Here is a 27,862-nt window from a genome sequence, read left to right on the forward strand (position 1 = left end):
CAGCCATCTCATCCTCTGTCATCCCCTTCTCCTCCTGCCCGCAATCCCTCCCAGCATCAGAGTCTTTTCCAATGAGTCAACTCTGTGTTGCTATTCAGTTGCTAAGTCGCATCTGACACTTTGCAACCCCCAGGACTGTAGCACACCACGCTTCTCTGTCCTCCATTATCTCCCAGAGTATGCTCAAATTCATCCTGCTGCTGAGGTTATTTCCTTTCCCAATTAAACCACCTACATCTGTATCCTATGAGCCCAAGGGCCTTTGCAGGCGTGCACGCTGAGTCACTCAGTCATGTTCAGCTCTTATGTGACCCCCATGGACTGTAGCCCACCAGGCAAGAATACTGGAGTGGGTCACCATTTCCTATTCCAGGGGATCTTTTCAATACAGGGATCAAACCTGTGTCTCCTGCATGGGCAGTTGGATTCTTTACCATTGCACCACCTGGGAAGCCCCTAAGGAAAGGGTCTGATAATATGTTAGGCTTTGGAGGCCACACTGACTCTTGTCACAGCTATTCAACACTCCTGTTGTAGCACAAAAGCAGCCACAGGCAATGTGTAAATGAATGTGACTATGTTCCAATAAAACTTTATTTATGGACAGTGAAATATGAACTTCTTGTGTCACAGAATATTCTCTGTTCAGTTTAGTAACCATTTTAAAATGCAAAAAACACAACAACAAAACCCTGTGGATTTTCGCCCTCAGGGGCAGTACCTGCACCAGGGTGCCCCTGAAGCAGCCTGAGGCACTGACCTTATCTGAGAAACATCCAGAGAATGTTGGGGGGTTGGGGGAGGTGGTAAGGGAGGGAGGGCGGGCAAGATTTCTTGGAGAAATCGACCACCTCAATTCATCCTCCTTTCCCAGAAGCTTGACTTCACGCTTAGTGGCCAACTTAAAATTCCTGACTCTACCTTGGCAGCTTTCCCTCCACCCCTGTTTCTCCTATTCATACACCTACCTCCAAAGTCCCCGAATGAGAATGGTGCTTCTAAGGCAAAAGAAAAACTTTCACTCCAAAATGGTTTCCTTCCAAACAGTCTCAAACAAAAGAGACACAAAATACATGTCTGAAGGTCACTTCCTCAGGAGCTTCAGTGCCCTGGGGTCTCTAAGTGTTTCCCAGGTTCCAAGTTCTCTTTCAGGATCCTTTAAAGAACAATACGTACAAAAAAAAGGGGGAAATATCACAAAGTTATGCTAACCACTGGCAGTGTCTATCTGGTTCTGGGGTCTTGGGATCAAAATGACCCCTCTCAATTATACTATGACCACTGTCCTCACTAGAAAAGGTACAAAAAACTCAGGGAAAAATTATGTTCTTCAAACACCACTATTCCCCTGAATAATGTCTATAGACCTGTTTCTCACCAGTGCTGCTGCTGCTAAGTCGCTTCAGTCGTGTCCAACTCTCAATCCCTCCGCCCCTGGGATTCTCCAGGCAAGAGTACTGGAGTGGGGTGCCATTGCCTTCTCCGTTTCACCAGTGAGGTATACAAAATTTTTCTTTGGAAGGTACATAACCTATTCATATCTTTAAAATCTTGGACTCTATCGTGTTCAAAGTTTCCGTTTTCTCAGTTTACAGTAAGGAAGAAAAGTGACATTTCTGTGCACTTATTGCCTTCTCCAGCACACATGGCAGGCCCACTCACCTTAACAGTTTGTTCGTTGAGTCCGCTTCCCCTGGACTTTTCCTAACGCCCATATTTTTCCTGGATTTGGTATCCAAAACTCTTCAGTATTCCATGTTTGGTAACAAAACGTTACTTAAGGATCTCCAATGCCAAGAACTCTCAGCAATTTTAAAGCGTTCTAGCCACGACAGCACGCCTGGGCTTGGGAATGGGTTGCCATCTCCTTTTACCGTGTCAGAGGGTCTATTTCAAACGGTACGGGTGAGTAGAGAGGAGACAGAAGCGTTCTCTCGGTGTAAATCTGTCTCAATTACCATTTTCCCACCGCAGGACACCACTCAAAACTAAGGTATCTGAGACCAAAATGACATAATCTCAATCCTCGGCTGCTGACAGCCCATCGCCGAGTTTACCTGGAGCTCCGCCAGAGATAAACGCTGTTCCAAAACCGGGCTACCCATTCTTCCTCGTCAGCTGACTTGACAAACTTGGTCACGTGACACCCTGGTTCCTCCCATTCCAAACTGGAGAGGGGGGTAGCCAAGAAATCGGAGGCCTTTGCTCCTACAAAACTCGCGCCCCAGTTATTGATCCATACTGGTCAATAGTGGACTCTAATTTCAGAAATACCGCCCTTCCCCTCGGAAGTCCCGAGAGGACCCGGAGGCGCCAGCGTTCTCCGCCTGGCGCCACCCCCACCCAGGCCCGATGGTTGAGCCCGGAGGCCACGCCCCTCGGTCTCACTCCTAGCTCTACGTCCTCCGCAGCTCGAGCCCCCAAGTCCAGCTCTTTTTCCAGCTCCTACGGCCTTCCTCTCACCGATTTCCTACCTGGCCCATATCTAGGCCATCCCCGACTCCTTTCTTCATGGCGTCGCTTCTGTGCTGTGGGCCCAAGCTGGCCGCCTGTGGCATCGTCCTCAGCGCCTGGGGAGTGATCATGTTGGTGAGGGGACTGCCGGGCGACAACCGGAGAGGAGAGGGCCTGAGGGGCTCAGTGTCGGAGGGCTGGAAGGCTAGGAGACTCCAGGCCTTGAAAAGCAGCAAACAGGCTGGAGGGGGTAGTTGATTAGCCTCTGGAGAATGAGACAGAACTGGATTGAGAAATGGGGGTTTGGAGGGGCGAGGGGAAGCTGGAGCTTGGAATGGGAGCCGGGGCTGGTAAATCTGGAGTACCTTCAAGGTAAAAGGAGACCTAGGTTCTTGAAAGATCCTTGAGCTGAATGGAGGGCAGTGGGGAGAGGGACCGCTTGTTCCCGAAATGGATAGCTAGGCCTTATTTCCTCAGGACTCTACCCGCTCCACTAAAGGGAGAAATAATATGGAGAAGTGCCGATTCCCTCTACCCCCGCCCCTTCGCCCTGTCCCGTGATAATGACGCCTCCAGAGAGGAGGATAATCAGGGTTCCTGGGTTGTTCACTATTCCTGCCCTTGCCCCAACCACGTCTTCTCTGTGTCACCATTCAAGCTCTATTCCAGGTGACCGGAGTCCAGATCCGGGAACAACCATCCCTAATCCCAGCTCATTCTGGTAATTCCCAGACCCAGATGTTGTGGCAACATTCGAAGTGGGAGTTCAGGCAGCTACCAGGCCAGATGCCTGAGTTAAAACAACCTACCCTTTCTCTTTTTTTAGATAATGCTCGGAATCTTTTTCAATGTCCATTCTGCTGTGCTAATTGAGGACGTCCCCTTCACGGAGAAAGATTTTGAGTAAGTGGAGAGGCAGGGGATGTGGTCAGAATTGGGGGCGGGGGGAGGGGGCGGAGAATGGCAGGAGGCTAGACACTTGGGGCCCGCTGCCTGGGAAACTGGGTGCTCTCTCTAGCACCCAGGAACAGTCTTGGGAGTCAGACCTCAGAGACCATCCTAAACTCACCGTTTTAGATGTGGCTGTTAATTTTACTGGACTTCTCTGTGCCTCCGTCCACCCCTGCAAAGTGGATGCTAATAACAAAACTCACCCCAAAGGGTTATGAAGATTGAATAAGATAATACACGTTAAAGCGTTTAGAACGGTACAGGGCACACAGTAAGTGCTCCCTAAATGTTGTATGCTGTTAATGTTTGATATTTCTCTGCCTAATCCCCACCCCTAGGAATGGCCCCCAGAACATATACAACCTTTACGAGCAAGTCAGCTACAACTGTTTCATCGCGGCGAGCCTTTACCTCCTCCTCGGAGGCTTCTCTTTCTGTCAAGTTCGGCTCAATAAGCGCAAGGAATACATGGTGCGCTAGAGTACGGTCGCGCTCCCCTCTCCAGCCCCCTCCTCTATTTAAAGATTCTCCTCACCAGGTCACAGCCCCCAGCCCCCCATTCTGGCGCCCTCTGCGGACTAGGTTTTCTTGGCGAGAGACTCAATCCCTTGTTCTCCAAACTCTGGCGCCCGGCTCCTGTGGAGGGAGGTTGGGGTTGGCCGTTCCCTGTCCCTCCGGCCCCCTCGCCTCGTCCCGTTCCACAATAAAGAGAAACTGCTCTCTTAAGACTCGTGTGTGTGTCTGGGTTAGGAGGCGGGTACCCGGGTTAGAGGTCGGCCTCCAAATAGGGAATCCCGACCCATCAACGGAAGTGGAGTGAAACCGGGCCGGAAGTGAGGCGGTGTCTTCCACTCTCCTTCCCGCGCGCCGAGGTGGCCTAAGTACCCGCGGCTCGTGAGGCGGTGAGCGCCCAAACTGGAGCCAATCAGCTGCTGGGAGGGGCGGGACTTCCTGCGCGGGGGCCGGAGCTGTTGCACCGCCTGGCTCTTCTTGGTCCCGGCTCCGAGGTAGCGGCAGCGGCGGCGTCTCCGTGAGGAGGCGCTCGGGGCCATGACGTCAGCGTCCACAAAGGTTCGACCTCCCTCGCGGACAGCGCTCCCTGGCGGCCACGGGAGGGCGGGCCCCCCAGTTGGCTCGCGGCTCTTCCGTCCCGGGCGGGGGGCGGGCGGGAGTCCAACCTGGGGTGGGGCTAGGGGCTCCGGGCGGGACGGCGCGGGGCTGTGCGCCGGCCCCCCGTAACGCTGCCCCGCCCCCAGGTCGGAGAGATCTTCTCCGCGGCGGGCGCCGCCTTCACGAAGCTCGGAGAGCTGACGATGCAGCTGCATCCTGTGGCCGACTCTTCCCCCGCGGGGTACGTGAGCCCGGGCTGGGGACCTGGACGCTGAGAGCAGACGCTGGGACTCGATCACAGACACCGACATTCTTCTAGGGCAGGGACAGATGTTAGTTTCCCTTCGTGCCTGGCACAGCGCAGAGTAGGTCTTAATAAATGATTATTGAATGAATGAATGAATGACAGATAAACCACAGACTGAGGCTCGTAATCCGGACTCATTTCACAATTCTGTCCTGCTGCGCATTGGCAGAGCATAGACCATCACCACTACCCATTCACCCCAAATCATGTGGAATTCCGTCAGATTGCAACAGATTGTGTTTAGGTGTTCTGTTTGTAAGACACCCGCCTCCCCCCCCCCCCCGCCACTTGTTGAATTAGTTTCAGTGGGCTGTTTACAGCAGCTGTTTCACGTTGATGGGGGAGCCGTTTTATTCTAAGGTTGTTGCATTATAGTTTGGATGGGAGTCCTCAGGGTTCCCACAGGGCCTTAAGAATTTTTTTGTTTGTTTTTTAAAGAGGACCTCTTTATGGAAGGGGCCCCGGACATTGCAGGGAGGAGGCTGGTTGCTGTGGAATGCGTAGCCTGTGGGCTGGCTCCACATCCCTCCTCCTCCCACTTTCGCTATTCCCCTCTCCCCTTCTGACAGTGCCAAGTGGACGGAGACGGAGATAGAGATGCTGAGGGCTGCTGTGAAGCGATTTGGGGACGATCTTAATCACATCAGCTGTGTCATCAAGGAACGGACAGTGTGAGGGAGGGCTGGCTGGCAGAGAAAGGGCGGGTGGGCAGCTTTCTTCCTCCATACCCATTTGTTCCATCTTCCTCAAACTCCCTTCCAGCTCAATATCTTTCCTACTCTGTGAGTCCCTCGAGAACTGAAAGAATAAAAGAATTGTCACAATTGGTCAGAAGTTACTAAAATGCTGTGGTCATCAGGACCTTACATGAATTTAGTTTTAGGTTACCCAGTAGTTTAAGATACCCAGTAACTGAATTTGCTAATAGGAATTCCCTGGTTATTTATACAGATCTTTTGAACACTCCTGTGGTGTTTCCAGGGATATTATGATCCTGAACTAGTCGATCAGGATCTGTTAATAAGTTTCAATCAACCTGTACATCACCCAGGCTTACCTGGTAGCCTTCCACATCCATACATCTCTCCCACAAGAGAATTAGGGGGTGGGCCTTTCCCACTCCTCAGTTGAGAGACTCCACTCTTCATACTCCATTTGCCCTCATTGGCTTTAAAGCTTCCAGGAAAACAAGAACCCTAGCAAAGGTCATTGAAGCCTTCACCTGGATTCCTATGAAGGGGCTCCCTAGTGTTCCTTCAGAGTGGCCCATCTCCCCTGCCCCCACCCCCTTATTCCCTAAGCCTTTTTTATGACTCCCTTCCTAACTTGCTCTCTCATCTCTTTAGGGCTCAGATAAAGGCCACCGTGAAACGAAAGGTATATGAAGACTCTGGTATCCCCCTTCCAGCCGATTCACCCAAGAAAGGGCCCAAGAAGGTGGCATCTGGTGTATTGTCGCCTCCTCCAACTGCTCCTCCACCAAGCAGCTCCAGTGTCCCCGAGGCCGGGGGTCCCCCCATAAAGAAACAGAAGGCTGGTGAGGGCTGTGGAGTTGTTGCCTGGGGATTAGATGTCCATCCGTGGTTCAGTGAGAGAGTTGGGCTTTGGTCAGAGGACAGATCTCTTTTCCTCTCCTAGTGAAGGTTCCAGAAACTGGCTGGGGTGGGGAAGGGAGGGAAGGAGAGGTTGAACTTTGGAAAGTGGGTGGGGTGGGGGGAGAACCATCAGGGAACCTAGTACCTAGCTTGTGCCCCCCTCCCAGATGTGACACTCAGTGCTCTGAATGACTCGGACGCCAACAGTGACCTGGTGGATATTGAGGGGCTAGGAGAAACTCCTCCAACCAAGAAACTCAACTTCGACCAGGGTAGGAGTCCTCTTCCTCCCAAAACAGCTGAAGGGATGGGGGATGGTGGGGAGGGTCTCAGCAGGAGCCCCCTACCGTGACCTGGGAAAGAGAAAGTTCCTTGCTATGCATGCAAGGGTCAGGTCTGTAAGGAGCCAGGTGCTCTGGGGAGGCGGGAGTCCTACTTGGGACTCGCTCCATCTCGGCCCATTTTACTTCCTGTTCCAGACAGCCTGACCCTGGATTCTGGCCTTCTCTTGACCTCCGCTGATCCTCCTCTGCTCTCATGCTGAGCCTTCCACCTCTGACCCCTCTCACTGTTCACCCTGGACCTGTGGATCGCCTGGGACTCTGAGCAAGGCCTGCATGTGACAGGGTGGAAAGGCTGCCAGGGGCAACCCACCTTGCTGTTCCTGTATGAGCATCTGCACCCCAACCCCTGGGTCCCCCCGCAACTGATGGATGTTTTTATACAGAAAACAATAAAGATCTGCCTCTCAGCCTGGTGCTTTCCGCCTGACATTACTGGAGTACGGGGGACATTTCTCTCTCGGCTTAGCCTCTCCTCGGCAGCTCTCACCACCCTGCCTGGAGCAGCACAGCCAATATTGGCAGGCTTTCTTCCCAGTGCCAATATTTCTGTGCTGCTAGAGCCAGGGGAGCTGGGCGTGGGCAACAAAGACTCCACTTTGCTCTCTGGAGGCAGGACGTACTCCGGGGTCTCTGGCAGCCAGTACTCCTGAGACTGCTCTGGGGACTTCAGAGGGGCAGCTTCCAGGGCTTTCACACCTCCCATTCCCCGCCCCACCCCACCCCACCTCCCACCTCACCAGAAGGCCCCAGATGTTTTCTGTGTCGCTTCTCCAGGGTGGCCTCCCGGGCCAAGCCTCAGCGGTGCCTCCCCCACCCTCGCTCTAACACCACAGTGTGGTTTGGACGTGGCCACAGTGCCGTACAAACCACAGTGTGCTGCTGGGGCGGGAGCAGGACTGGGGTGGGTTGAGAGAAAGGGAGCACAAGACAGTGCTGTGAAGACCCCCCACCACCAAGGGTGGGGAGAGAAGGCTGAAAGGCAAACATGGCCCCAAGAAGGGTTGGGGAAAACAAGAAACTAGAGCTAGGAGCTGAGCAGACAACTGAAGGGAGAAGGGCCTATGGGGTGAGCTTACAGTGTAGTAAGACTGGAACCATCTTCCCTGTAGGAACTCTGCTCAAGGGATCCCTAGTGTGTGGGGGGGGTGGGATCTGAGGAAATAGGGAATGACTGTGGAGGACCAACAGACTGCCTCTCGACTCAGCAAGGGCAGGGACCCAAGGCTTCCTGTGTCCGTTCCTCCCCTGCCTGGGTCAGAACCCAAGAGAAAGCAAGGAAAGACAGAAGGCCAAGGACAGCAGTGTTGGGAGTTGGCAGTCCAGAGGTGGTGGGGCCGGAAGATGGTTGGGAGAGGGGGGCCGGAAGTCGCCCTGGGCCCTGGGCCTGCCACAAGATGGAGGCCAAAGGCAGGAAATGGAGGCCAGGGGGAAAGGGGAGCAGCAGGGCCCAGGAAGAGGGCCTTCTGGACCTGGGGGCCAGGTATTCAACCCCCGGGACTGTCCCCACTCCTCATGGCCCCCCAGGACCCAAGTCCCACCCCCCGCGACAACCCCTACCAGCCTATTCACCAGGCCCAGGAAGGCGGGCCCACCCCAGAAAGCCACGTTTAAGCTGACAAACATGCCTCTCCCCACCCCCACCCTAGGCCTTCCCTCAGCCTTTTTCTCCTGTCCAGGACTTGATTTTTAAAAAACACCCCCCAGAAAGCAAAATCCAAGGGCCAAAATCCCTTCCGCAAATCAAAATAATATCCTCTAAAACCCAAAAGTTATCCTCCCTTTACCACCCCCCCTTCCGACACACCCCCCAAAACTCTTAGCAATCAAAAAGATCTAAGATGGTGGTGTAAGCAGTCTTTTTAGGCCCCGGGGGATGCCAGACCCCCTCAGACGAGACCCCTATCTGTCCCACATCAAATTCGGCCAAGGCTTCCTGCTCTTCACACCCCCCTCCATAACCCCAAAACTGAACAGCTGCCCCCAGCTCCCATCCTCGGCAGAGCCTTTGTGGGGATGGATGAAACAGAAATCAAACACTATACTAACGGCTGGGGATGTTGGGGGGCCCTCTGGTCTCAGTCTTTGGTTTCCATCTGGGGGACTACAGTTTCGGGGTGTAAGAGAAAGCCTCTTCAATCATCCCCCCAATTTCAAGACTGACAAAGCCCAACCCCACCCCAGCACGCACCTCCAAACCTCCCCCCCAACCGCCACGTCTCTCCTGAAAACAGGGGACACTTTCCTCCCCACTTACCTCAGCTACTCTCCCCTGAGATCCTGGTCCCCTATTTTGAAGGGAACAAAATTTGGGGTGCATCCCTCACATTTGGGGTGCAGGAGAAAGGAGCCGCCCCAGTCGCATCGCTGGCCTCCTTCCTCTCGGCTGGCTCAGGGAGTGGGGAGTGCCCTAGGGAGGGGGGACCCCCACAAGAGAGCACAGGAGGGGGTTCCTCCACTTCCAGTCAGAATTGGGGACACCCCCCCCAAACCCGTCCCAGCCCATCCGTCTCCAACTCGGCGGGAGAGGCAGCTGCAGTGCCCCAGTCAGATTCCCCCAACACTACATTCCTCACCCCATCTAGAGGGGTCCCGGGGGCCCCAAAAAATCCCAAAAAAATCTAGGATGTTGGCAGGACGGTCCTGGACTAGCTCCCCAAATTTGGGGTCCTCAGATCCCCCCGTTTTTTCAGGAAAATTCCGTCTTTCACCTGCCTCCCGCCAGCCCTGCTCTGTCCCGATGCCAATTTTGGAAGTCACTCCCTCCTTCCTCCTCCCGTCTCTCCAGGCCCCCCCGCTCGGGGGCTAGGGTCCAGGACACCTGGCTTCCAGGCCGGGGGAGGGGGGCACTCCTCGAAGGGCTAGGGGCCAGGAGGTCAAGCTCATAGCCCCAGTCTTAGGGAAGCAGGAAAGCCCGATCCTCCCTTCCCCTCCCCCCTGGCTGGTCTCCGTGGTGGTTTAGGAAAGCCTGGAGGATTGGAATCTGCCATTGCTGTTGCACAGGCAGTTTTTTTTTCCTTGGGTTGGGGGGGTGGGCGGTGGGAGGGAGAGAGGGGAGGAGAGCCGAAGAGAGCAGGGACCGGGGTGTGCAGAACTGGCCTGGTTTACCCCCCAGCCCCTGCTGCCGTGGGGAACCCCCCCTCATCTCACCCACACTCCCAGTCCTCTGTCTGCTTTCTGTTTGGGGCTCTTATCCTAGAAAATCAGGGTACAAGATTCACCTCCTTGTACCTCATCACCACCTCTCCTTGCCACAATTTCAACGGCACTGCCCTAGTCAGGAGTGTCCACTTGACCACGATATTCCACTTCCCCCCGCCTTCCCCTAAGTCGAGGTGTGTGCCCTTAATAAATTGGGGTTCAGAATCTGAAACCGCCTTTTCTCCCTCAGATCTATCCAGGCCACATAAAAATAAAAGGAGATAGACTCCCTTTCCAAATTTCTTCCATCAAATCTTGGGCATATTTGGAGGTTCACTAAAGAGACTTCTAGAGTCTAGGGTGAGAGGGAGCTAAAAGCAAAGGATATCCCAAACCATTATCATAGTCCAAATTAAGTGAACCCTAAAATCAATCTCACATCATGATCTACCACTCAGCTTCAACAAATGCAACAAGGAGTGGCAAAACACCCCAAAATAAGGACACCCCAAAACTGTAGTCTCCTACCCTCAGCCCTCACCTTGTTTTTCCCCCTGGAAAAAGCCTCCTGGCTCTCATGCATACATAGAAATATCCCCCTCCTCAAAGTAAGCTTGCACAACATTCAAATATAAAGCCTTGCTCCCCAGCAAGGACCCACAATCACAGAAGGCCTTCAAACTTGCACAGCATTCAAATGTAAAGCCTGGCTCCCTGGCAAAGACCCACAATCACAGAAGGCCTTCAAACTTGCTTCCAGGTTCCTATTATGTTCCACCTCAAGCTAATAAAAGCCCCAAATTGAATTTCATACCCCCCAAATATAATCTGAACCTCAAAATTTATCTGGTACCCCCATCAGACTGTACCCCAAACCCACCATGATTACTGTACTTGAAATCAGATTGTCCACATACACCAATGACTATGAATACCCTAAACCAAATTTTCATCCATCTCCAAAGAACACCTAGCTGACTGTGGGTGTAAGAATCCCAGAACTAATATAGCTTCAAAATTAGCTCCATGAAAGTGTTAGTCACTCAGTCGTGCCCAGCTCTTTGCAATCCCATGGACTAAAGCCCACCAGGCTCCTCTGTCCATGGGATTTTCCAGCCAAGGACACTGGAGTGGGTTGCTATTTCCTTCTCCATGGGATCTTCCCGACCCAGGGAGTAAACCCAGGTCTCCTACATTGCAGGCAGATTCTTTACTGACTGATCCACCGGGAAGCCCAAGGTCAGCTCCATACCTCAGACTTACTACTGACCCTCAACCCTGAATGCAGCCCTCAGAGCCCAGAATGATCACAGTAACTCAACACCCCACATCTGACAGATAGACCAGATAACATAAAAGTAACTCCACCCTGATCCCAAAGGAGCCGCAGGTCTAACTCCCACCTCCAACTGGGCAGAGACCAAAGTAACCCTCATTTGCAGAAGCCAGCACACCATCTCGAATCCCTAGTTCCCCATTCCCAATGTCTCAGCAGTTCTTTCCTGCACCCAAATAAAGACATCCTCAGTTCTGAAGAGGAGGGCCTCAGGTCTCTATAAGCAGCTCCACGGATTATGGCCAGTCATTACTGGGCAATTGTAGACGTTCCTGAGCCCAAATGCAAGGCAGCTAGACTCAGCTCTGGCCCCCGTTATCCAAATGAACCTCATCTCCGTTCTCCAAATGAATCTCATCTCCCCAAACAAAATACGAGGGTGTGACCCGTGCCTATCTCCCAGATCAGGGACTTAAATTGGGGTTATCAGCCCCTTCTGCCCTCTCTCCCTTGTTACCCTGAGACCCTCCCTTTCCTCTTCTGTTGGTTCAGTGTATCTAACTTTTACATTCAGTTCAGTTCAGTCGCTCTGTCGTGTCCGACTCTTTGCGACCCCATGAATCGCAGCACGCCAGGCCTCCCTGTCCATCACCAACTCCCGGAGTTCACTCAAACTCATGTCCATCGAGTCGGTGACGACATCCAGCCATTACATTAACGTTCACTAAAAAAAAAAAAAAAAAAAACAAACACCTCTAAATACAGATAATAGCCTCTAGGTTAATAAGAATCCTGGGCTCCCAGGACTCAGAACCCTGGCTCTTTGTCCCACTCATTTCTCTGGTTCCCAAAGTCCGCGGATTTCTCACCCCAGGCAGGAACCCCAGGTTCAGAGGGAAGTCCCCTCTGTCGCCTAACTCTCCCTCCCTCCGCCCAACCCTAGTCCCCTGGACAAAGTAAATGCGAGCAAAGAAGGGGAGAATGACCGCCCAGACCTAAATGATCCTGCGCCCCCGGATGAATGGACCCCCAGCCGAGTGGAGACGAAGGGCGCGGCGAGGCTAGTGCTCTTCCGCCCCCTCGTGGAAGGAGCCGAACATTGCCGAGCTTCGCCTGCTTGCCGCGCTGGACCGCGGCGTCCCGCCAGCCTCTAAGCGTCGCCGACGGGCGGGTGCTCAAGGCCCTAAAGAGCTGGGACTGGGGGAGGGCGAGCAGGCTTTGGGCGGGAATCTGCCTCTCTGGATCCCTAAAAGGATTCAGAAGAGCGTCGGGAGCGAAAAGTTCGGACCCTAGGTCTCTTGAGCGTCTCTCGGCCGCCACCCGGGGCTTTCCCCACCTCCTCGAGGGGAAGCAGCTGGCGGAGCCGTCCGGTCGCAGGACAATGAAAGGAAACGAACTAGAAATCATATCCGCCCCCTCCCTATCGCGCCCAGTCAGAGCCCCTCTTTTGCAGGCCCCGCTAGAGAAGTCTGTTGAATGACCACACCCTCCCTGTCTGAGACCCCACGGGAGCCCACCGTCTCCTCCTCAAACCCGGTGTTTCTTTGGGCTCCCCTCAATCTTCCTTAATACCGTACATTGCAGGGGCAGGGGTTTGCTGTATTCACTCTCCTGTAAGAGGCTCCTTTCTAAAGCCAACACATAAATTTTCGCTGTCCCGGGTCCCCCGACGACCTAAGTCACCCAACGACTTAGTCACCCATGTTTCCCATCTCAACATCCCCAACCTCCTCCCCAATATCAATGTCCCACCCTCGGTTCCACTTTCAGTGGCCCAAGACCCCTTACTTTACGACCACCCAAGCGTTTCCGAGGTCCCGCCCTGGAGCCGGAGACCCCGCCCCGGGTTCGCCATCTGGAAAGCGAGGAAGGAAGGATACAGACCCAGGCGTTCACCCCACCTCCACCCCCGCCCCCGACATCCCGGCCAGATAAAGGAGCCGAGGCCAAGAGGGGAGAGAGACCCCGCCCCCCTTGAGAAGAGAAGCTGAAGCCCCTGCAGGACGGGGGTAAGAACCAGAGACTGAGGGAGGCAGACTCCTGGGTCCCTTAAGAGGGTTGGGGCTTGTTGATGGTAGGAAGACCGAGGCTCAGAAATTGGGCTAAACTAGGGATCCAGGACTAGAGAGTGGAATTTCGTGGTTCGGGAAGGGAGCTTCGATTGGGATATGGAGGGATGAGGACCACAGGTCGTCTGAGGTCTCCAGGCAGGATCGTACACCTGAGACCAGGCTCGCGGTGAGGCAGAGGGGAAATGCGGATACTGGAAGGGCATTGGGAGTCTAAGTAAGGGCGCTGCAGACTGGATTCCCAACGCTTGCCATCGACGCAGCGGTGTGGGACACTTCAACTCGCTCCAAGCGCTGTGGAATCTTAGAGGAGGAAATCGGTCGATACTGAGGTTGAGGGCTGACAGAACGAGATGAATTAAGTAAAACTGCGTGAGCCGGGGCCGGGGGCTTTCCCCTGCACCTCAGGAGGAAGAGGCAAACTGCGGAAGGGAAGGCGTCTTGGGACGACAAGGATCCCTGAGCCCTTTCCTTGGCACCCGCAGGCCTCCGTCGCTATGGGTTCCACCGCTACCCCGGAGGGAGCGCTGGGCTACGTCCGCGAGTTTACTCGCCACTCCTCCGACGTGCTCGGCAACCTAAATGAGCTGCGCCTGCGCGGGATCCTCACTGACGTCACGCTGCTGGTTGGCGGGCAACCCCTTCGAGCTCACAAGGCAGTTCTTATTGCCTGCAGGTTCGAGGGGTGGCTCATGGAGTGGGGTGGGACCAAATGGGAAAGGGGCGGGGCTATAAGGTCTTTGGGAGGACACGGAAGCCAAGCCTTCCACAAACAGGAGGCGGAGCGACAGGGAATTGAGGGAGGGGTGAGAGTTAGGGAGGCGGGGCTTCTTATAGGAGCAGGGCTTTCGACAGGGTAGAGTTCCCCTTGGTTCCCCAGCCCGTAACCCGACATATCTTCCCTCTTTCCAGTGGCTTCTTCTATTCAATTTTCCGAGGCCGTGCAGGAGTAGGGGTAGACATGCTCTCCCTGCCCGGGGGCCCCGAAGCCGGGGGCTTCGCTCCCCTTCTGGACTTCATGTACACTTCGCGCCTACGTCTCTCTCCGGCCACCGCACCAGCAGTCCTCGCGGCCGCCACCTACTTGCAGATGGAGCATGTGGTCCAGGCATGCCACCGCTTCATCCAGGCCAGGTGAGGGAGCCCCAACTTGGTGTTCCTCGTGGGTGAAATGGCATCCCAGGTGTCAAGGGCAGAGGCCAAGATTAGGGAATAGCACTAATGTCCATCGCACTTTTTCTCAGCTATGAGCCTTTGGGCATATCTCTGCGGCCCCTGGAGGCAGAACCCCCCACGCCGCCAACGGCCCCTCCGCCAGGCAGTCCCAGGCGCTCGGAAGGGCACCCTGACCCACCTACTGAGTCTCGCAGCTGCAGTCAAGGGCCCCCAAGTCCACACAGTCCAGACCCCAAGGCCTGCAACTGGAAAAAATACAAGTTCATCATACTGAACTCTCAGGCCTCCCAAGCAGGGAGCCTGGCGAGGGAGAGTTCTGGTCAACTTTGCTCCCAGGCCCGGCTCCCCAGTGGAGATGAGGCTTCCAGCAGCAGCAGCAGTGAAGAAGGACCCATTTCCAGTCCCCAGAGCAGGTACAGAAACTGGAAACCACCCCATCCCACCCCAACCCCAGAATTTGTAGCAGTAGCCTCAGCTCAAGAGGCACAACCATTGGGCCTGAGTGATCAGTAACAGGAAGTGAGGGAGTGGGCTTCACCTTAGGGAGCTGGCCAGAGGCCAGGCTTACTTGGTGAGGTACGCCCTTGGCAATACAACTGGATAGGGTACATTGGTCAATACCCCACCATATGATGTCTCCTAATCATTTTTCTGGGCCTTGACATCTGCCTAGGCTTTCTCCAACTGCTGCCACTGTACAGTTCAAATGTGAGGCTCCAGTCAATACCCACCATCAGCTCACACCCCAGGCTCCAGAGACCACTGGGTCACCTTCTGGGAGGGCTCATCCACCACCAGGTAAGAGCCTCTCCTTCTACCCCCTTGGCTTTTCTCCTGTGGCTACTCAAGGCCAGTTGGGGCCAAAAGACCTCAGGGAAGGCCTAGTCCATTTTCAAATTAGAATCACCTAGAGAGTGTTTTTAAATCCCATTGTGCAGGTCACACCCCATAGATCGGAATGTCTGCAAGTGGAAACCAGGCATCAGTATTTTTTTAAAGCTTCCAATGAGCAGCAGTGTTTGGGAACTTCTGGCGTGTTCCCATCCAGGGCTGAGTGGTCAGCCCAGGGCTGGCAAAGCCTCTCTGGCAAGCTGTCATCCAGGGTGGTGCAAGAGAGAAGAGAGGAGGGACTCCCTGGTGGTCCAGTGGCTAAAACTTCATGCTCCCAATGCAGAGGGCCTGGGTTCAGTCCCTGGTCAAAGGGAGGCATGATCCCACATGCCTCCACTAAGACTGATGCAGCCAAAGAAATAAATATTTTAAAATTAAAAAAAAAAAAGAGAGAGTGAGAGAAAGAGAGAAAGAGAAACTTCCACCCATAAGTAGGGGCCTCCACCTCCTACCACCACTATTGGAGTGATTAGCAGAATACTCTCAAATTATACAGACATAGAGACAGATCCTGGCTTGTCCTCTCAAATAACCGTATGGCCCAGAGCAGGTCAAATGAGCCTCAGCAGCCTTAACAGTAAATTGGGGGCAAAACAAAACAAAACCTGCTACCCTGTGGTCTGAGAATTCACTGGTATTGTTGTCATGACTCACCCCCTCCCCAGGAGGTGAATTTTTCAGCTGCCAGAACTGTGAGGCTGTAGCTGGGTGCTCATCGGGGTTGGACCCCGTGGCTTCTGGGGATGAGGACAAGCCCTACAAGTGTCAGCTCTGCCGGTCTGCCTTCCGCTATAAGGGCAACCTGGCCAGTCACCGCACGGTGCACACAGGTAGGGGAGGAGCAGGGAGAGGACCCTAGTCTTGGTGCCCACTGCTATTCTCCTTGACCTCCCTTCCTCCCCGCCTCCAGGGGAAAAGCCCTACCACTGCTCCATCTGCGGAGCCCGCTTTAACCGGCCGGCTAACCTGAAAACGCATAGCCGCATCCATTCGGGAGAGAAGCCCTATAAGTGCGAGACATGCGGCTCGCGCTTTGTACAGGTACGACAGTTTCAGAGCCTGATCGCAGACAAATTTGCGAGAGGGCGAGGTGGGCCGAATGGGGAGGGTTCCGTACCTCCCAGGGGCGCGGTCTGAGATTCCCTCCTTTCCCAGGTAGCGCATCTGCGCGCGCACGTGCTGATCCACACCGGGGAGAAGCCCTATCCTTGCCCCACCTGCGGGACTCGCTTCCGCCACCTACAGACCCTCAAGAGTCACGTTCGCATCCATACCGGAGAGAAGCCTTACCACGTGAGTACCGGACCTGGCCTAGCCCAAAGCCTTGGAATTACCTCCTGTTTACCGACGGGCGGGGCTCTGAAAGGAGCGGGCCTGGAGGCCTTTAGATCGAGGCTAGGTGGGCGGTGTCCTTGTGAGGAAGGGGTGGGGCCGAAGGTAGGGGTGGCAGGTATAGAAGTTAGGTTCCTGGACGGGGCGCAGTCCTGGAGAGGAGGTGACAGGTGTAAAAACGCTTTGCTGAAGGGGGCCTCCTAGGCCTTCCCCCGAGCATTTGGGAGGATGTGGGGACTCAAGAGGCTTCCCTATATCCCCAAGAGCTTCTCTCAGGTGGAGTGCTGGGCGGTTCTCCCTCGCTCAACATCTAAAAGGTGGTCGTGGGTGGGGAAGAGACCTGACCCGGCTGTCATCTTACAGTGCGACCCCTGTGGTCTGCATTTCCGGCACAAGAGTCAACTTCGGCTACATCTGCGCCAGAAACACGGAGCTGCTACCAACACCAAAGTGCACTACCACATTCTAGGGGGGCCCTAGCCGAGTGCCGCCCCGGCCCCACTCCCTTCCCGGAAGACGGAAAGCTGCGGCTCACGCCTGGGTTCGCTGCCAGGCTTGGGCGTGGGGGTGTGCGAGGCCCCTGGATATCAGCGACGGCCACCACCTTTAATTTCTCACTGCGGGGAGCAGGGGTGGGAGATCCTGGCCTGATCTGCCTCTGTTTTGCTGGTCAAAACCTCTTCCCCGCAATCGATATTGTTTCTGAGCAGAGAACAAGCTAGGAGCTGGAGCGGAGAGACTGGAAGCCTGATTTCCTTAAGGAATCAGGCCTCCACCTGCAGCCCCCGTCTCATTTGATTTATCTGTAAATATAATTTATTGAGGCTTCTGGGTGGCACCAGGGCCTTCATACTATTGCATTTCCCATGTCCCTCTTCTACAAGTGTGATCAAAAGTGACCTGAAACTCGGAATGTGAGGTCACAGCTCTGCTGGCAGAGATTAGCACTTGGCTGCCTCCTTTGGCTTGAGTGTTTTATATTATTATTGTCCAACTTTTATCTTTAGAATTGTTATTTTCCCACTTGCTCGTTGGTTTGTTTAAAATGGAGAAAAGAGTTCCCTGTGCCCTTCCCCTTCAATTCTAGGTCTGGAACCTTTATTTGTTCTAGGGCAGCTCTGGGAACATGTGGGTTTGTGGAATTGGGTCAGGAACCCTCTCAAATATTCTGAATATTGTAGGTTTTCTAGCAGGCTAGCACTGGATATAGACTTTTTCTGTTCTTCCAAGAATCTATGATGAAATGGAGGTAATACATACCTCCTGGAGGCAGTGGGTGTGGGGCCTTTGTCAGTCCTGGAAATTGGGGGATGATTTGAGAGGCTTTCTCTTAGGCCCCTGACTGTCCTATTAGTCTGGCCACCTAGGTTTGGCTCCATGGTAGTTTTGGCTATCTGATAGAACTCACCCAGGAGCTTGAGCTGAGCCCACAATCCTCCCTCTAGGGGCCTGTTCTTAGCACGAAGTTGATCCCTCTATGCAGGAGAGATCTGCAATTCCGTATCAGAAATGATGCAATCTTTTCGGAGTCTTCCCAGTCTCTTAAGAATGCTATGATCTAGGGGAGAGTTATCTTGAGTAAAGACTATGACCTTTCCTTTACTGCAGAGCCATCTGGGTTAGAATGTTCCCTGGGGGTTCTACATGAGATGACCTTTTCTTCCTTTAGTAGGTATTTGGACATCTTCTGGCAAGTGTCCAGATTTCAGAGATTTCTTTGCCTCTAGAAGTCACAGGTGCTTGGTAACTTTCTTACCTTAGAAAAGCTGAGTGTGTGACCTGGTCTTCCCGTCACTACATTCCTGTCTGGAACCAGTGAAAGCACTAGAACCTTCCACAGGGACAGAAAAGGGGCTGAGTTCCATTATGGATTTGCTATAGTTGGGATTATGATCGAGATTAGTGTTGGGATTAAAGCTTTAAAAGACTGACTGATGGACCATCTAGTTGACCAAGTCTCCCGTAGGATTAAGAGGTTGTTTGAGGGACACAGTCTCTGGTTTAGGCCAAGTAGGTAGAAAGTTAGAAATGGGTTGTCTCTTAACTGTGTGGAGCGTCTAGAATGTTAGGTGATACTCTGAAGTATTACCAGTCCTGCCCCTGTTGCTCTGGGGCCTGTTCGTTTAGGGACATGGGGTAGAGGGTAAGAAGCACTTTGAATTTGTGGGATGGAGCTTCCTCAAGACAGGTCAGTCCTAGTGGCTGTCACTTGGGGATTGATTAGAAAGCTACTCTTTTCCCTCTTTCCCTCTTAACCTCAGTGCAGAATTGAAGGAGGGAGGGAAAGCAGAGGAAAGAGTTGAGAAGAAACTATATATATATATATTTTTAAGCATATTGGATGGGCAGGTGGAGAGTGCCAGGGGGTGGAGATGTTAGATCTTGCAAGACCAGAATCATGGAATAAAGAAGCCTCTCTGTGCTGCTTGTTGTGTCCTGGGTTCTTGCCTGTGGCGATCTGGGGACTGGGGAAAGAGGGTTCTTCTTCATGGATACCATCTTGGATTTTGTGCCCATCCCACTGTCCCATCCATTTTAAGCAGCCCTTGTTCTCCCCTTCCCTGCCCTTGCCTTCCGGCTCATTGTGTAGGAACCAGTGACTTCATGAAGTCTCTCCGGAGCCACCTGCATCCTGCTGCTCTTAAGTCACTTCCTGCCTTGAGATGTGGAGGTAGCAGGGAGAAACCAGGAAGCCACAAATAATACCAAGATGCTGGGGGATGCATCTGTGCAGGGGAACTTGATGCTTGGGACACCCCCTACCACCATGGAAAATGGATAGGACTTGGGTCCCCTAAGGACAACAGATGCTAGAGGTGGTGGTGAGAAGACCATGTGGTTAGAGCCAGTGTGCCAGTGCTACCCATCCCCCAGCAGTGATTTCTTGGAATCCATCCAGTGCCTAGTACTCAATTCTCTTCTACCCTTTCTCTTGTCCTGTGTGTCTTGGATGCACAGCTTGTTCTGCCCAGAGGATGAAGGGTCACTAATTCTGATAAATTACCTCCCTCTTGGACTTAAAATTCCTCATCTGTGAAATAAGTCCATTAACATGGAAGGAATAATTTCCTCCCAGCATTTATAGTTTGTGGTTGTGTGTCTCAGTCTTTTAAAACCCATGACATGGGTTAGATGTTTTTTAAGCACAAAACAAACTAAAGGAAAACCTCCCTTCCCCTCCCTCTATGGCTTATCCCCTGTTTAAAATAAGACCCACTAATATTACATATCTCCTGCTTCATGTGCATGCTAAGTCACTTCAATCATGTCTGACTCTTTGTGACCCTATGGACTATAACCCACCAGACTCCTCTATCCACAAGAGAGATTGGGATTCTCCAGGAAAGAATACTGGAGTAGACTGCCATGCCCTCCTCCAGGGGATCTTCCTGACCCAGAGATCTAACCCACATCTCTTACATCTCCTGCACTGGCAGGCAAGTTCTTTACCACTAACACCACCTGGGAAGCCCAAGGCATTTTAGTGTATAGATTTTCAATTCAACCCCCTGACAACCTAAAAGTAGGAATTATTATTAGCCTCAGTTTACAAGTAGGGAAACCAACTGAGAGATTCAGTATTTTGGCCAGGTTAATAAGCGATGAAGCCAGGACTGGAACCACAATTTGATTCTACAGACTGTGCTCTTAACTATTATGTTATATAGCCATACCAACTTCTACATCTTTGATATAGTCCTTACCGGTCAAAGTTCTGCTCCACTTACAAAAAAAGAGAGAGAGAAAGAAAAAAACTTTTTGGGTATGACCATTTTTATTTCCCACATATAAAAAGTATAAGGCTCAATATGCTTTTTAAAATTATACAGCCGCCCTCCCCACCCCAGCCCCACTTGTCTGACCCCTTGAGCTCAGATGTCAAGGTCAGTGTTTTAAGGAGCTTGAAGCCAAATCATTAGTGCTACATAAGGTTGGAGGAACTGGGTACTGGTTGGGAAGGAAGGGCTGATTGTACCAGTGGTCATGGCTTGTCTCTTTAGTCTATCCCACTATGGGATCGAAAAATGTGGTTAGGAAGTGGTTATTACCAGAGGGCAGAGGGAAAGCTTTCAGCCCCACTGGAGACGGGTGCTGGTGGGGCTCTGAGTGAGTTCACAGATGCACTTCCTCTGCCCAGTTATTTTTGGTCTCTATGATCTGTAGGTTTCCTGTTAGTGGGAACAGAAGGGACAGGAACAAGTTCCCATTACAGAAATATATGCCAGGAATCCAACAGCCCATTCTCTTTCCTTGGCCTCTGAACCTTCTCCGGGATCCAGGCATCTAGATTTAATCTTACCTTATAATCGCTCTACGCCCCCCACCCCCGCTCCGCGTTTCAACTCATGGACCCCTTATTAAATATGTTTTCCTCTCCTGAACCAGCTTACCCACTACTAACCCCCACGGACTCCTTACGTGCGCATCTCTGCAGAAATCCGGTCAAATTAGCCCGCTAGGTGGACAGGAGACAGAAGCTGCAGCAGAGCACACCCCTGGGTCACGTGGGGCCCAACTATTTGGCCTCCGAAAGTCCCCTCTGCACGCATGCGCCCCATTCATTGCCCAGTACAAGACAGGTTCTAAACTCCGCCCCGCCCCTCTGGCTCCTCCCCCTGCTGAGGAGTCCCGCGTCCTTATTGGTGAGCTTCGGACAGGGATGCAGACCCTTGCTGGCCAGGTGCTAACTCTTTCAATGATGAGATAGATAAGCCACCTGGAGACCGGCGCACCTCAGGGGTGGGGCCCAGTTCAGGCCCCTCCCGCGTCTGTCCAGCCCAGGCCTTGACTCCAGATTTGAAGCCACCGGAGCCACGCCCCCCGGCGCTGAACGTCGGGGCCAGCGCGGGCCTGATCTCCCCATTATAATCGCCCCCAATAGGGGAGAAGCGCAGGCGTCTCACGCAGCCTCTCTGCAGCTTTCAAGCCCTCGTTGATACTTTCCTCTCTGCCACCCTCGCTTCTCCGGCGCGGCCCCGAGCTGTCCGGCCGGGTGGGTGGGCAGAGGTGGAACGACCCGAGCTCCGCTCCGGAAGGGGCTTAGAGGCAGCACTGTTACCACCCAGATGGCTTATAGGGCCGAGCCCCCCGACGGGGGCTGGGGATGGATGGTGGTGCTCTCAGCGTTCTTCCAGTCGGCGCTGGTGTTCGGGGTGCTCCGTTCCTTCGGCGTCTTCTTTGTGGAATTTGTGGCGGCGTTTGAAGAGCCGGCCGCGCGAGTCTCCTGGATCGCCTCCATAGGAATCGCGGTGCAGCAGTTTGGGAGTGAGTGCTGCGCCCGGGTCCGGAGTCCTGTGTCCCTCGACCCTCGGAAGGGAGTGGGGGATGCGGGGACAGTAAAGGACATGGGTAGGGGGAGCGGTGCTGGAGAAGGACGCCTGAGATCTTCTCGCAGAACTCTTGCTCTTCTGCAGGTCCAGTGGGCAGTGCGCTGAGCACGAAGTTCGGTCCCAGGCCTGCGGTGATGACCGGGGGTATCCTGACTGCACTGGGGATGCTGCTTGCCTCCTTTGCTACCTCCTTAACCCACCTGTACCTGAGTATTGGGTTGCTCTCAGGTGAGACCCTGAGCAGGGCCGGTGAGTCAAAACCTGAGTCTTTTTGGCCTCAGGACTTTTACCTTCTTCCTGCTCCTTCCGAAGGACTTAGGGGAAACTCTCAGAGAAAATTTTAGCTAGCACCTCTGCCTGGAAGGGTATTCTTAACAGAGGTAACTAAAGTGATAAACAGGTTAGGGGAAATCAGGAAATTCAAAGATGCAAGGCAAGAACTAGTGGAATTGGAATGTAAAAGGAAGAATTACTGTAAAGTTGTGTAAGATACTGTGGCTGTGAAATAAACATCATTATCCTATTTACAGATGTGGAAAGTCTTTAAAGCTTATGCGGTTTGGCAAATGAAGTTCACACAGCCAGCAATGGTAGAGCCCAGGTCTAACTCCAAAGTTCTGTGGTATTGACTTTACAAACATTGTCTCTAAGCTTCCAGAGTCCGCTAAGTTACATTACCTCCATTTTGCAGATGAGATTGAGGTGAGGAGGTTAAGGTACATAAGGTCATAGAGCTAGAAAGTATGGAACCAGGGTTGTAATTTAGGCCTGTGTTCCATTTTGTTGCTGGGCAGTGTTGGGATGACTGGGTGTTCTGAGTTCCTTAAGGGGTCCTCAACTCAACCCCCATTTCTTCCTTTTTGACAGGATCTGGCTGGGCCTTGACCTTCACTCCAACCCTGGCCTGCCTGTCCCGTTACTTCTCTCGCCGGCGATCCCTGGCCATCGGGCTGGCACTGACGGGCGTGGGCCTCTCCTCCTTTGCTTTTGCCCCACTCTTCCAATGGCTGATCAACCACTATGCCTGGCGGGGGGCCCTACTGCTGGTGTCGGCCCTCTCCCTTCACTTGGTGGCCTGCGGTGCTCTTCTCCGTCCACTTTCCCTGGCTGAGGACCCTGTTGTGGGTGGCCCTGGGGCCCAGATCACCTCCCTCCTGCGTCACGGCCCCTTCCTCCGTTACACCGTTGCCCTCACCCTGATCACCACTGGCTACTTCATTCCCTACGTGCACCTGGTGGCCCATCTTCGGGACCTGGGTTGGGACCCACTGCCAGCTGCCTTCCTCCTCTCGGTGGCGGCTATTTCTGACCTTGTGGGGCGTGTGGCTTCTGGGTGGCTAGGCGATGCTGTCCCAGGGCCTGTGGCAAGACTCCTGATGCTCTGGACCACCCTGACTGGGGTGATACTGGCCCTGTACCCTGTGGCTGAGGCGCCCACTGGCTTGGTGGCCCTGACTATGGCCTATGGCTTCACATCAGGGGCCCTGACCCCAGTGGCCTTCTCCGTGCTGCCTGAACTGGTGGGGACTGGAAAGATATACTGTGGCCTGGGACTGGTACAGATGGTAGAAAGCATCGGGGGGCTGCTGGGGGCTCCTCTGTCAGGTAAGGGGAATAAGATTTCCAGGTGGGCCATGGCTGCTGTGTTTTACCATGGGGGGTGCAGAGGGGAATTGATATAGTATATGTTAATACTGCCCTCTGCCATGGTAGATACACAGCCCATATGGTCAGTCACAGCAGCCTTGAAACAGGTCTGAGGGAAAGAAACTGGGGCTGTGGAAAGATTAAGAGGACCTCTGAGGCACCCTTGGCAGTGTACCTACAGCTGGGGTTTTCAGAGGATTCCGCCAGACATAGCATGCTAGAGCCTGGCTTTTCCCTTGGCCCACTGGGCCCCAGGCCAGGGGCCTGAGCCATCTGGTCAAAGTTCCCCACGCTTCAGAAGCCAGAACCTCCAGACCCTTAATGTTTTCCTCTAACTATTAACTGAAAGCATGGAAGGGAAAGAAAGGCACAGGTGTGGCTGATTCGATCTGTATCCCCAAATCTGGGGATGCCCTAAACTGGCTAGTTTGGCGGTCCTTTATGAAGGCAGGAAGGTAGTTGAAGTGACATTTTGAGGCCCCTTGGGAAACCAGAGTTCTCACACTCACCCAGTCTGAACTCTTCCAAGATGATGGGTTAAGGATCATTTTCATCCCTCCACCCCAAAATGTGTCAGAGCCATCAGTCCCAGGAAACAGATCACCCATGTGTATTCTTTTTCTCTCTTGAACCTAGGCTACCTCCGGGATGTGACAGGCAACTACACAGCTTCTTTTGTGGTAGCTGGGGCCTTCCTTCTGGCAGGAAGTGGAGTTCTCATCACTTTGCCCCACTTCTTCTGCTTCTCAGCTCCTACCTCCAAGCCCCAGGATCTTGTAACAGAGGCACTGGATACCAAAGTCCCCCTGCCTGAGGAGGGGCTGGGAGAGGATTGAACTCCAAGAAGGGGCAGACAGACCCATAAAACAAGAGGTTGGTGGCTCCAGGTCTTCTCCTGCCCCATCTTGGCACCCACAGAGCCACAATGCCTTAAGCATCTTGATCTGCTCCCCTTGCCCGCCCCTCAGAGCAGGCGTGGGGCTCCTGCAATGTGTGTGCCAACCCTTTGTATTTTCTCGAGGATTCTTGTCTGTTTGCCTCCACAACCTTTTCTGAAGGATCCAGGAGTTCAGCCTGCTCCACTGAGCTGTGAATCAACTGTGGAAAATCAAAGGCCAAGATACTTATCAAATTTTTTTTACATGTGATCTCTAGTGTTGCCCTTCTTGGAAAAAAATCTGTCTTTGGGATAAAACTGAATAAGAAAACTGGACAAAGTTCAGAACCTCAGAAAGTGCTTGGGCCCATAAGCCTGAGTGAGCTGAATGGAGTCACACTGGGGAGTGGAGGGGAGGTATCCAGGACCTCTGGTGACCCAGAGCATTTAACCCTGGACTCTGCTCTCTGGACCACAGTTCCTCCCACTTGCCCATGGACTTCCCTCTTTCCTACTTTCCCCTATAACTTAGAAATTAAGAAAATGGTGTGAGATGTGGGAGAGGGGTGCTAGTTTGGAAGAGAGAGATAAAGCTAAGAGAGCAGAAGTCTGAGATGCTTGTATTTTCCTCAGGCCAGTAAAGGGGGACTGAAATGCAGAAAGACTTTATCTGGGAAATGAGGATGGGGCAGCTAGCACTCAAGAGCACCCCCGTGCCCCCAACAAACCTGAAGCAGACAAACAGGCAGTTCCTGGAAGGTTTCCTGTTATAATGGCAAGCACTTGGGCAAAGAGAAAGGGACTGACAGGACAAACACCCTTCCCGCCTGCCATGGCTTAGGGGCATCCTGTTCCCATCAACCAGCTTTTCTGGATATCTTAAGCAGAATGTTTGCAGCATAGATTGCCTAACAATTGGAGCTTGCAGGAACAGCAGATAAAAAGTCTTTATTAGGGGAGGGGCTCAACAAGTGGTGTCCAGAGTGGAGTGAGGGTCTCCCGGGGAGAGCAGGGCAACCTGAGGGACCGGGAGCAGCTCCCCCATCTCAGGGGGTGGAGTGCCTGGACGTGAGGCCTGACGGCAAGAGGGCAGCGCCTTGGGCAGCCCCAAATAGATGAAGCTGCCAGAGAGGACGAAAGAGCCGCACATGAGAAAGGAGGCGGTGAAGTCTCCGGTCTCATCCTTTAGGAAGCCTGAGAGGAGAGGGAAAGGAACTTAGAGGCCTGGGTCCCCAGATGCAGGTTGGGGGTGAGGGTGGCGAGCGGATCTGCTGGCTCTGGCCCTTACCTGACAGGGGAGGGCCTAGAAGCCCCCCGAGGCTCAGCAGCAGCATCACCAGACCGGTGGCCTGTACCACATTTCCGATGCCCACTAGCTCTGGGAGCACACAGAAAATCAACGGGGCATAACTTCCGGCGCTCAGGCCGTAGACCCCAGCCGCGGCCAGCAGGGGGCCCCCCCAGCTGTCCTCGTTCCCCACCACAGGCACCAATCCCACCGCCAGCAGCCCCAGGCCTGTCAGAGCCCCGAATATCGTCAGCAACCGCGGGAGGGGCACCCAACCCTGGTCTGCCAGCCACCCGCAGAGGAGCCGAGCGCCGATATCCCCCACCGCAGCCGCCGCCACCACCAGCGCCGCCCCATACCCGCCCAGGCCCCGATCTAAAGCGTGAGGAGCCAAGTGCACGTAGGGGATGAAGTAACCGACCCCCACTAAGGCCGTGCCTAGTGTCAAAACTAGGAAGGCCGGGCGTCTGAAGAGACCGAGGCCGAGGGCAGCTAGAGGGCTTCGGGGTAGGGCCAGGGGGTCGCCAGTAAGCGCCAGGGGTCGTAGCAGGGCGCCACAGGGGGTGAGGTGAAGGGTGACGGCTCCGAGGAGGAGCAGGGCGCCCCGCCAGCCAAAATTATCAAGGAGGAGCTGTAAAGCGGGCGCCAAGAGCAGCGAGGAGGCCCCGTTGCCCATGAGTGCCAGCCCCACGGCCAAGACTCGACGGCGGGAGAAGTAACGGGAGACGGTCCCCAGGGCAGGGGCGAACACCAGGGCCCAGCCGGAGCCTGCGAATGGATAGGACTGGGTAAAGACAGAAACCAGGGTTACCAGGCCCTGCCATCCTAGCTCTGTTTCTCGCAGGAGGCCCCCGCCCTCTTGGCTTCCGTACCCGACAAGCTCCTATCTCCACCATCACCCCCTTAAGAACCCGGGTATCCCTCTTCCCTCACCAGCAAGGACGCCCAGGCCAAGGTAGAGGTGCAGCAGACTGTGGGCGAAAGCCGAGAAGACGAAGCCGAGCGAGGTGAGGACGCCCCCAACCATCACGACAGGGCGCACCCCCCAGCGGGTGCTCAGGGCACTGCCCACTGGGCCTGGAAGGGGGCGGAGTCAAGGGAAGGCACGCCCCCTGGACCCCCAAACTCGCTCCAACCCTTCTCATTGGCTATTTTCCTGGCCTAAACTTCTCCCCCGCCTTATAGCAACACCACCACCACCACCCCGCCCCGCTTCATCTCAAGACCCACTCAATTCTAGAATTTAGAACTCTAAATTCGACCTAGGTCTGAAGGTCGAACTCTAAGGGTCGACTTTTCTTAGGTTGTTTGGTAACTAAGTGTGTCCTCTACCACTGCTCTCACGGCACTTCCCCCCACCCCAGTTCCTGCCTCCCACCTCGGGGCCCCTCCTCACTGGCTGCCTGCTGCACTGCCAGGGCCAGGGCGCTGACCCACGCAGTCTCCTGAGCGTTTCGGTCAAAATACTCCGCGAAGTCAGGGAAGGCGAGGCCCAGGGAGCGTAACACCCCGTAGGAGAGTCCATTCACCGCGAACCCTGCGGCCGCCACCACCCAGCCCCAGCCCCCGTCCGGGGGTCCGGTTGGCTTGGGGGTCATCGTCTCCTGGGGAAGGGGGAACATCTATCAGAGAAGTCGCCACATCTGTGTCTCCTTTAGGGACCTTAGGATACCTGAGATCCAGCCCTGAGCACGACAGGACGGAGGCGGGGGGCGGAGGGGGGGTGGGGGCGGTGTGCGGGCCTAGGGCTAGAACTCCAGGTCCGCGCCGTACAAGAGCAGGATAACAGCCAGATCCCCCAGTTCTGAGACTCCCCCTCCCACAGACACCAGGTTCCCCTTACCCGACCTCTCCGGGCGGTCCGGGGGAGGGGAAGGGCGAAGAAAGGCTTGGCCCGGTTTTCTCCCCGCTTCCCCGGAGGGTGGGGCCTTAGAGGGGAGGAAATGCAGAGATGGAGCCCCACTTGGACCGGCTCTCAAGGTAAACAGAGCGCGCCACAGGGCGCCTGAGCCACCTGGGACGCGAGGGGTGGGGCGGGGGTGGGTAGTGTCCAGGGCCGGGGCGAGCTGAGACAGCC

General features: G+C 54.2%; 5 protein-coding genes and 1 long non-coding RNA gene across 18 annotated transcripts in view; 4 read left to right on the forward strand and 2 right to left on the reverse strand.

The window, feature by feature from the left end:
• LOC138992082 (uncharacterized) overlaps positions 1–2,232 on the reverse strand; it is a 135,566-nt gene extending 133,334 nt beyond the window's left edge. For 6 of the 8 annotated variants that reach the window (XR_011467930.1, XR_011467931.1, XR_011467929.1 and 3 more), the window contains exons 1-2: positions 1,663–2,232; positions 969–1,156 (exon numbers count right to left, since the gene is read on the reverse strand). This is a non-coding gene — a long non-coding RNA (uncharacterized lncRNA). The remainder of the gene's footprint in view (positions 1–968; positions 1,157–1,662) is intronic. The other 2 variants (XR_011467936.1, XR_011467934.1) reach the window with 1 other exon arrangement.
• A 145-nt stretch (positions 2,233–2,377) lies between these two features.
• RNASEK (ribonuclease K) lies at positions 2,378–4,131 on the forward strand. The gene is made up of 3 exons (XM_005906039.3): positions 2,378–2,589; positions 3,281–3,357; positions 3,744–4,131. The coding sequence occupies exons 1-3, from the start codon at positions 2,512–2,514 to the stop codon at positions 3,883–3,885; spliced, it is 297 nt and encodes a 98-aa protein (XP_005906101.1). The 5' UTR covers positions 2,378–2,511; the 3' UTR covers positions 3,886–4,131.
• Positions 4,132–4,319: 188 nt separating this feature from the next.
• Positions 4,320–7,168, forward strand: BACC1 (BPTF associated chromatin complex component 1). Of its 3 annotated transcripts, none has more exons than XM_005906037.3 (6): positions 4,320–4,476; positions 4,662–4,756; positions 5,392–5,493; positions 6,169–6,359; positions 6,585–6,689; positions 6,897–7,168. In XM_005906037.3, exons 1-6 carry the CDS (start codon positions 4,456–4,458, stop codon positions 6,959–6,961), a joined length of 579 nt encoding a protein of 192 aa, XP_005906099.1. In that variant the 5' UTR covers positions 4,320–4,455; the 3' UTR covers positions 6,962–7,168. The 3 variants fall into 3 exon arrangements, with proteins under 3 accessions (XP_005906099.1, XP_005906100.1, XP_014337030.1); XM_005906038.3 differs by having other exon boundaries at positions 6,901–7,168; XM_014481544.2 differs by lacking the exon at positions 5,392–5,493.
• A 5,858-nt stretch (positions 7,169–13,026) lies between these two features.
• BCL6B (BCL6B transcription repressor) lies at positions 13,027–19,070 on the forward strand. 2 transcript variants are annotated; one of them, XM_005906036.3, is made up of 9 exons: positions 13,027–13,184; positions 13,730–13,920; positions 14,157–14,378; positions 14,489–14,833; positions 15,094–15,218; positions 15,977–16,141; positions 16,222–16,352; positions 16,467–16,604; positions 17,007–19,070. In XM_005906036.3, exons 2-9 carry the CDS (start codon positions 13,742–13,744, stop codon positions 17,121–17,123), a joined length of 1,422 nt encoding a protein of 473 aa, XP_005906098.1. In that variant the 5' UTR covers positions 13,027–13,184; positions 13,730–13,741; the 3' UTR covers positions 17,124–19,070. The 2 variants fall into 2 exon arrangements, with proteins under 2 accessions (XP_005906098.1, XP_070245446.1); XM_070389345.1 differs by lacking the exon at positions 15,977–16,141 and having other exon boundaries at positions 13,028–13,184.
• Positions 19,071–19,212: 142 nt separating this feature from the next.
• On the forward strand, positions 19,213–25,482 carry SLC16A13 (solute carrier family 16 member 13). The gene is made up of 4 exons (XM_005906035.3): positions 19,213–21,908; positions 22,058–22,201; positions 22,841–23,578; positions 24,257–25,482. The coding sequence occupies exons 1-4, from the start codon at positions 21,710–21,712 to the stop codon at positions 24,454–24,456; spliced, it is 1,281 nt and encodes a 426-aa protein (XP_005906097.1). The 5' UTR covers positions 19,213–21,709; the 3' UTR covers positions 24,457–25,482.
• Positions 25,420–27,798, reverse strand: SLC16A11 (solute carrier family 16 member 11). 3 transcript variants are annotated; one of them, XM_070389347.1, is made up of 5 exons: positions 27,634–27,798; positions 27,164–27,389; positions 26,719–26,862; positions 25,786–26,553; positions 25,420–25,691 (listed from the first exon to the last, which is right to left on the reverse strand). In XM_070389347.1, the coding sequence occupies exons 2-5, from the start codon at positions 27,381–27,383 to the stop codon at positions 25,462–25,464; spliced, it is 1,362 nt and encodes a 453-aa protein (XP_070245448.1). In that variant the 5' UTR covers positions 27,384–27,389; positions 27,634–27,798; the 3' UTR covers positions 25,420–25,461. The 3 variants fall into 3 exon arrangements, with proteins under 3 accessions (XP_070245448.1, XP_070245447.1, XP_014337038.2); XM_070389346.1 differs by having other exon boundaries at positions 27,629–27,796; XM_014481552.2 differs by having other exon boundaries at positions 27,182–27,389; positions 27,629–27,792.
• Positions 27,799–27,862: the final 64 nt, after the last annotated feature.

This window comes from Bos mutus, chromosome 19 (genome assembly GCF_027580195.1).
Source record: "Bos mutus isolate GX-2022 chromosome 19, NWIPB_WYAK_1.1, whole genome shotgun sequence".
NCBI lineage: Eukaryota > Metazoa > Chordata > Mammalia > Artiodactyla > Bovidae > Bos > Bos mutus.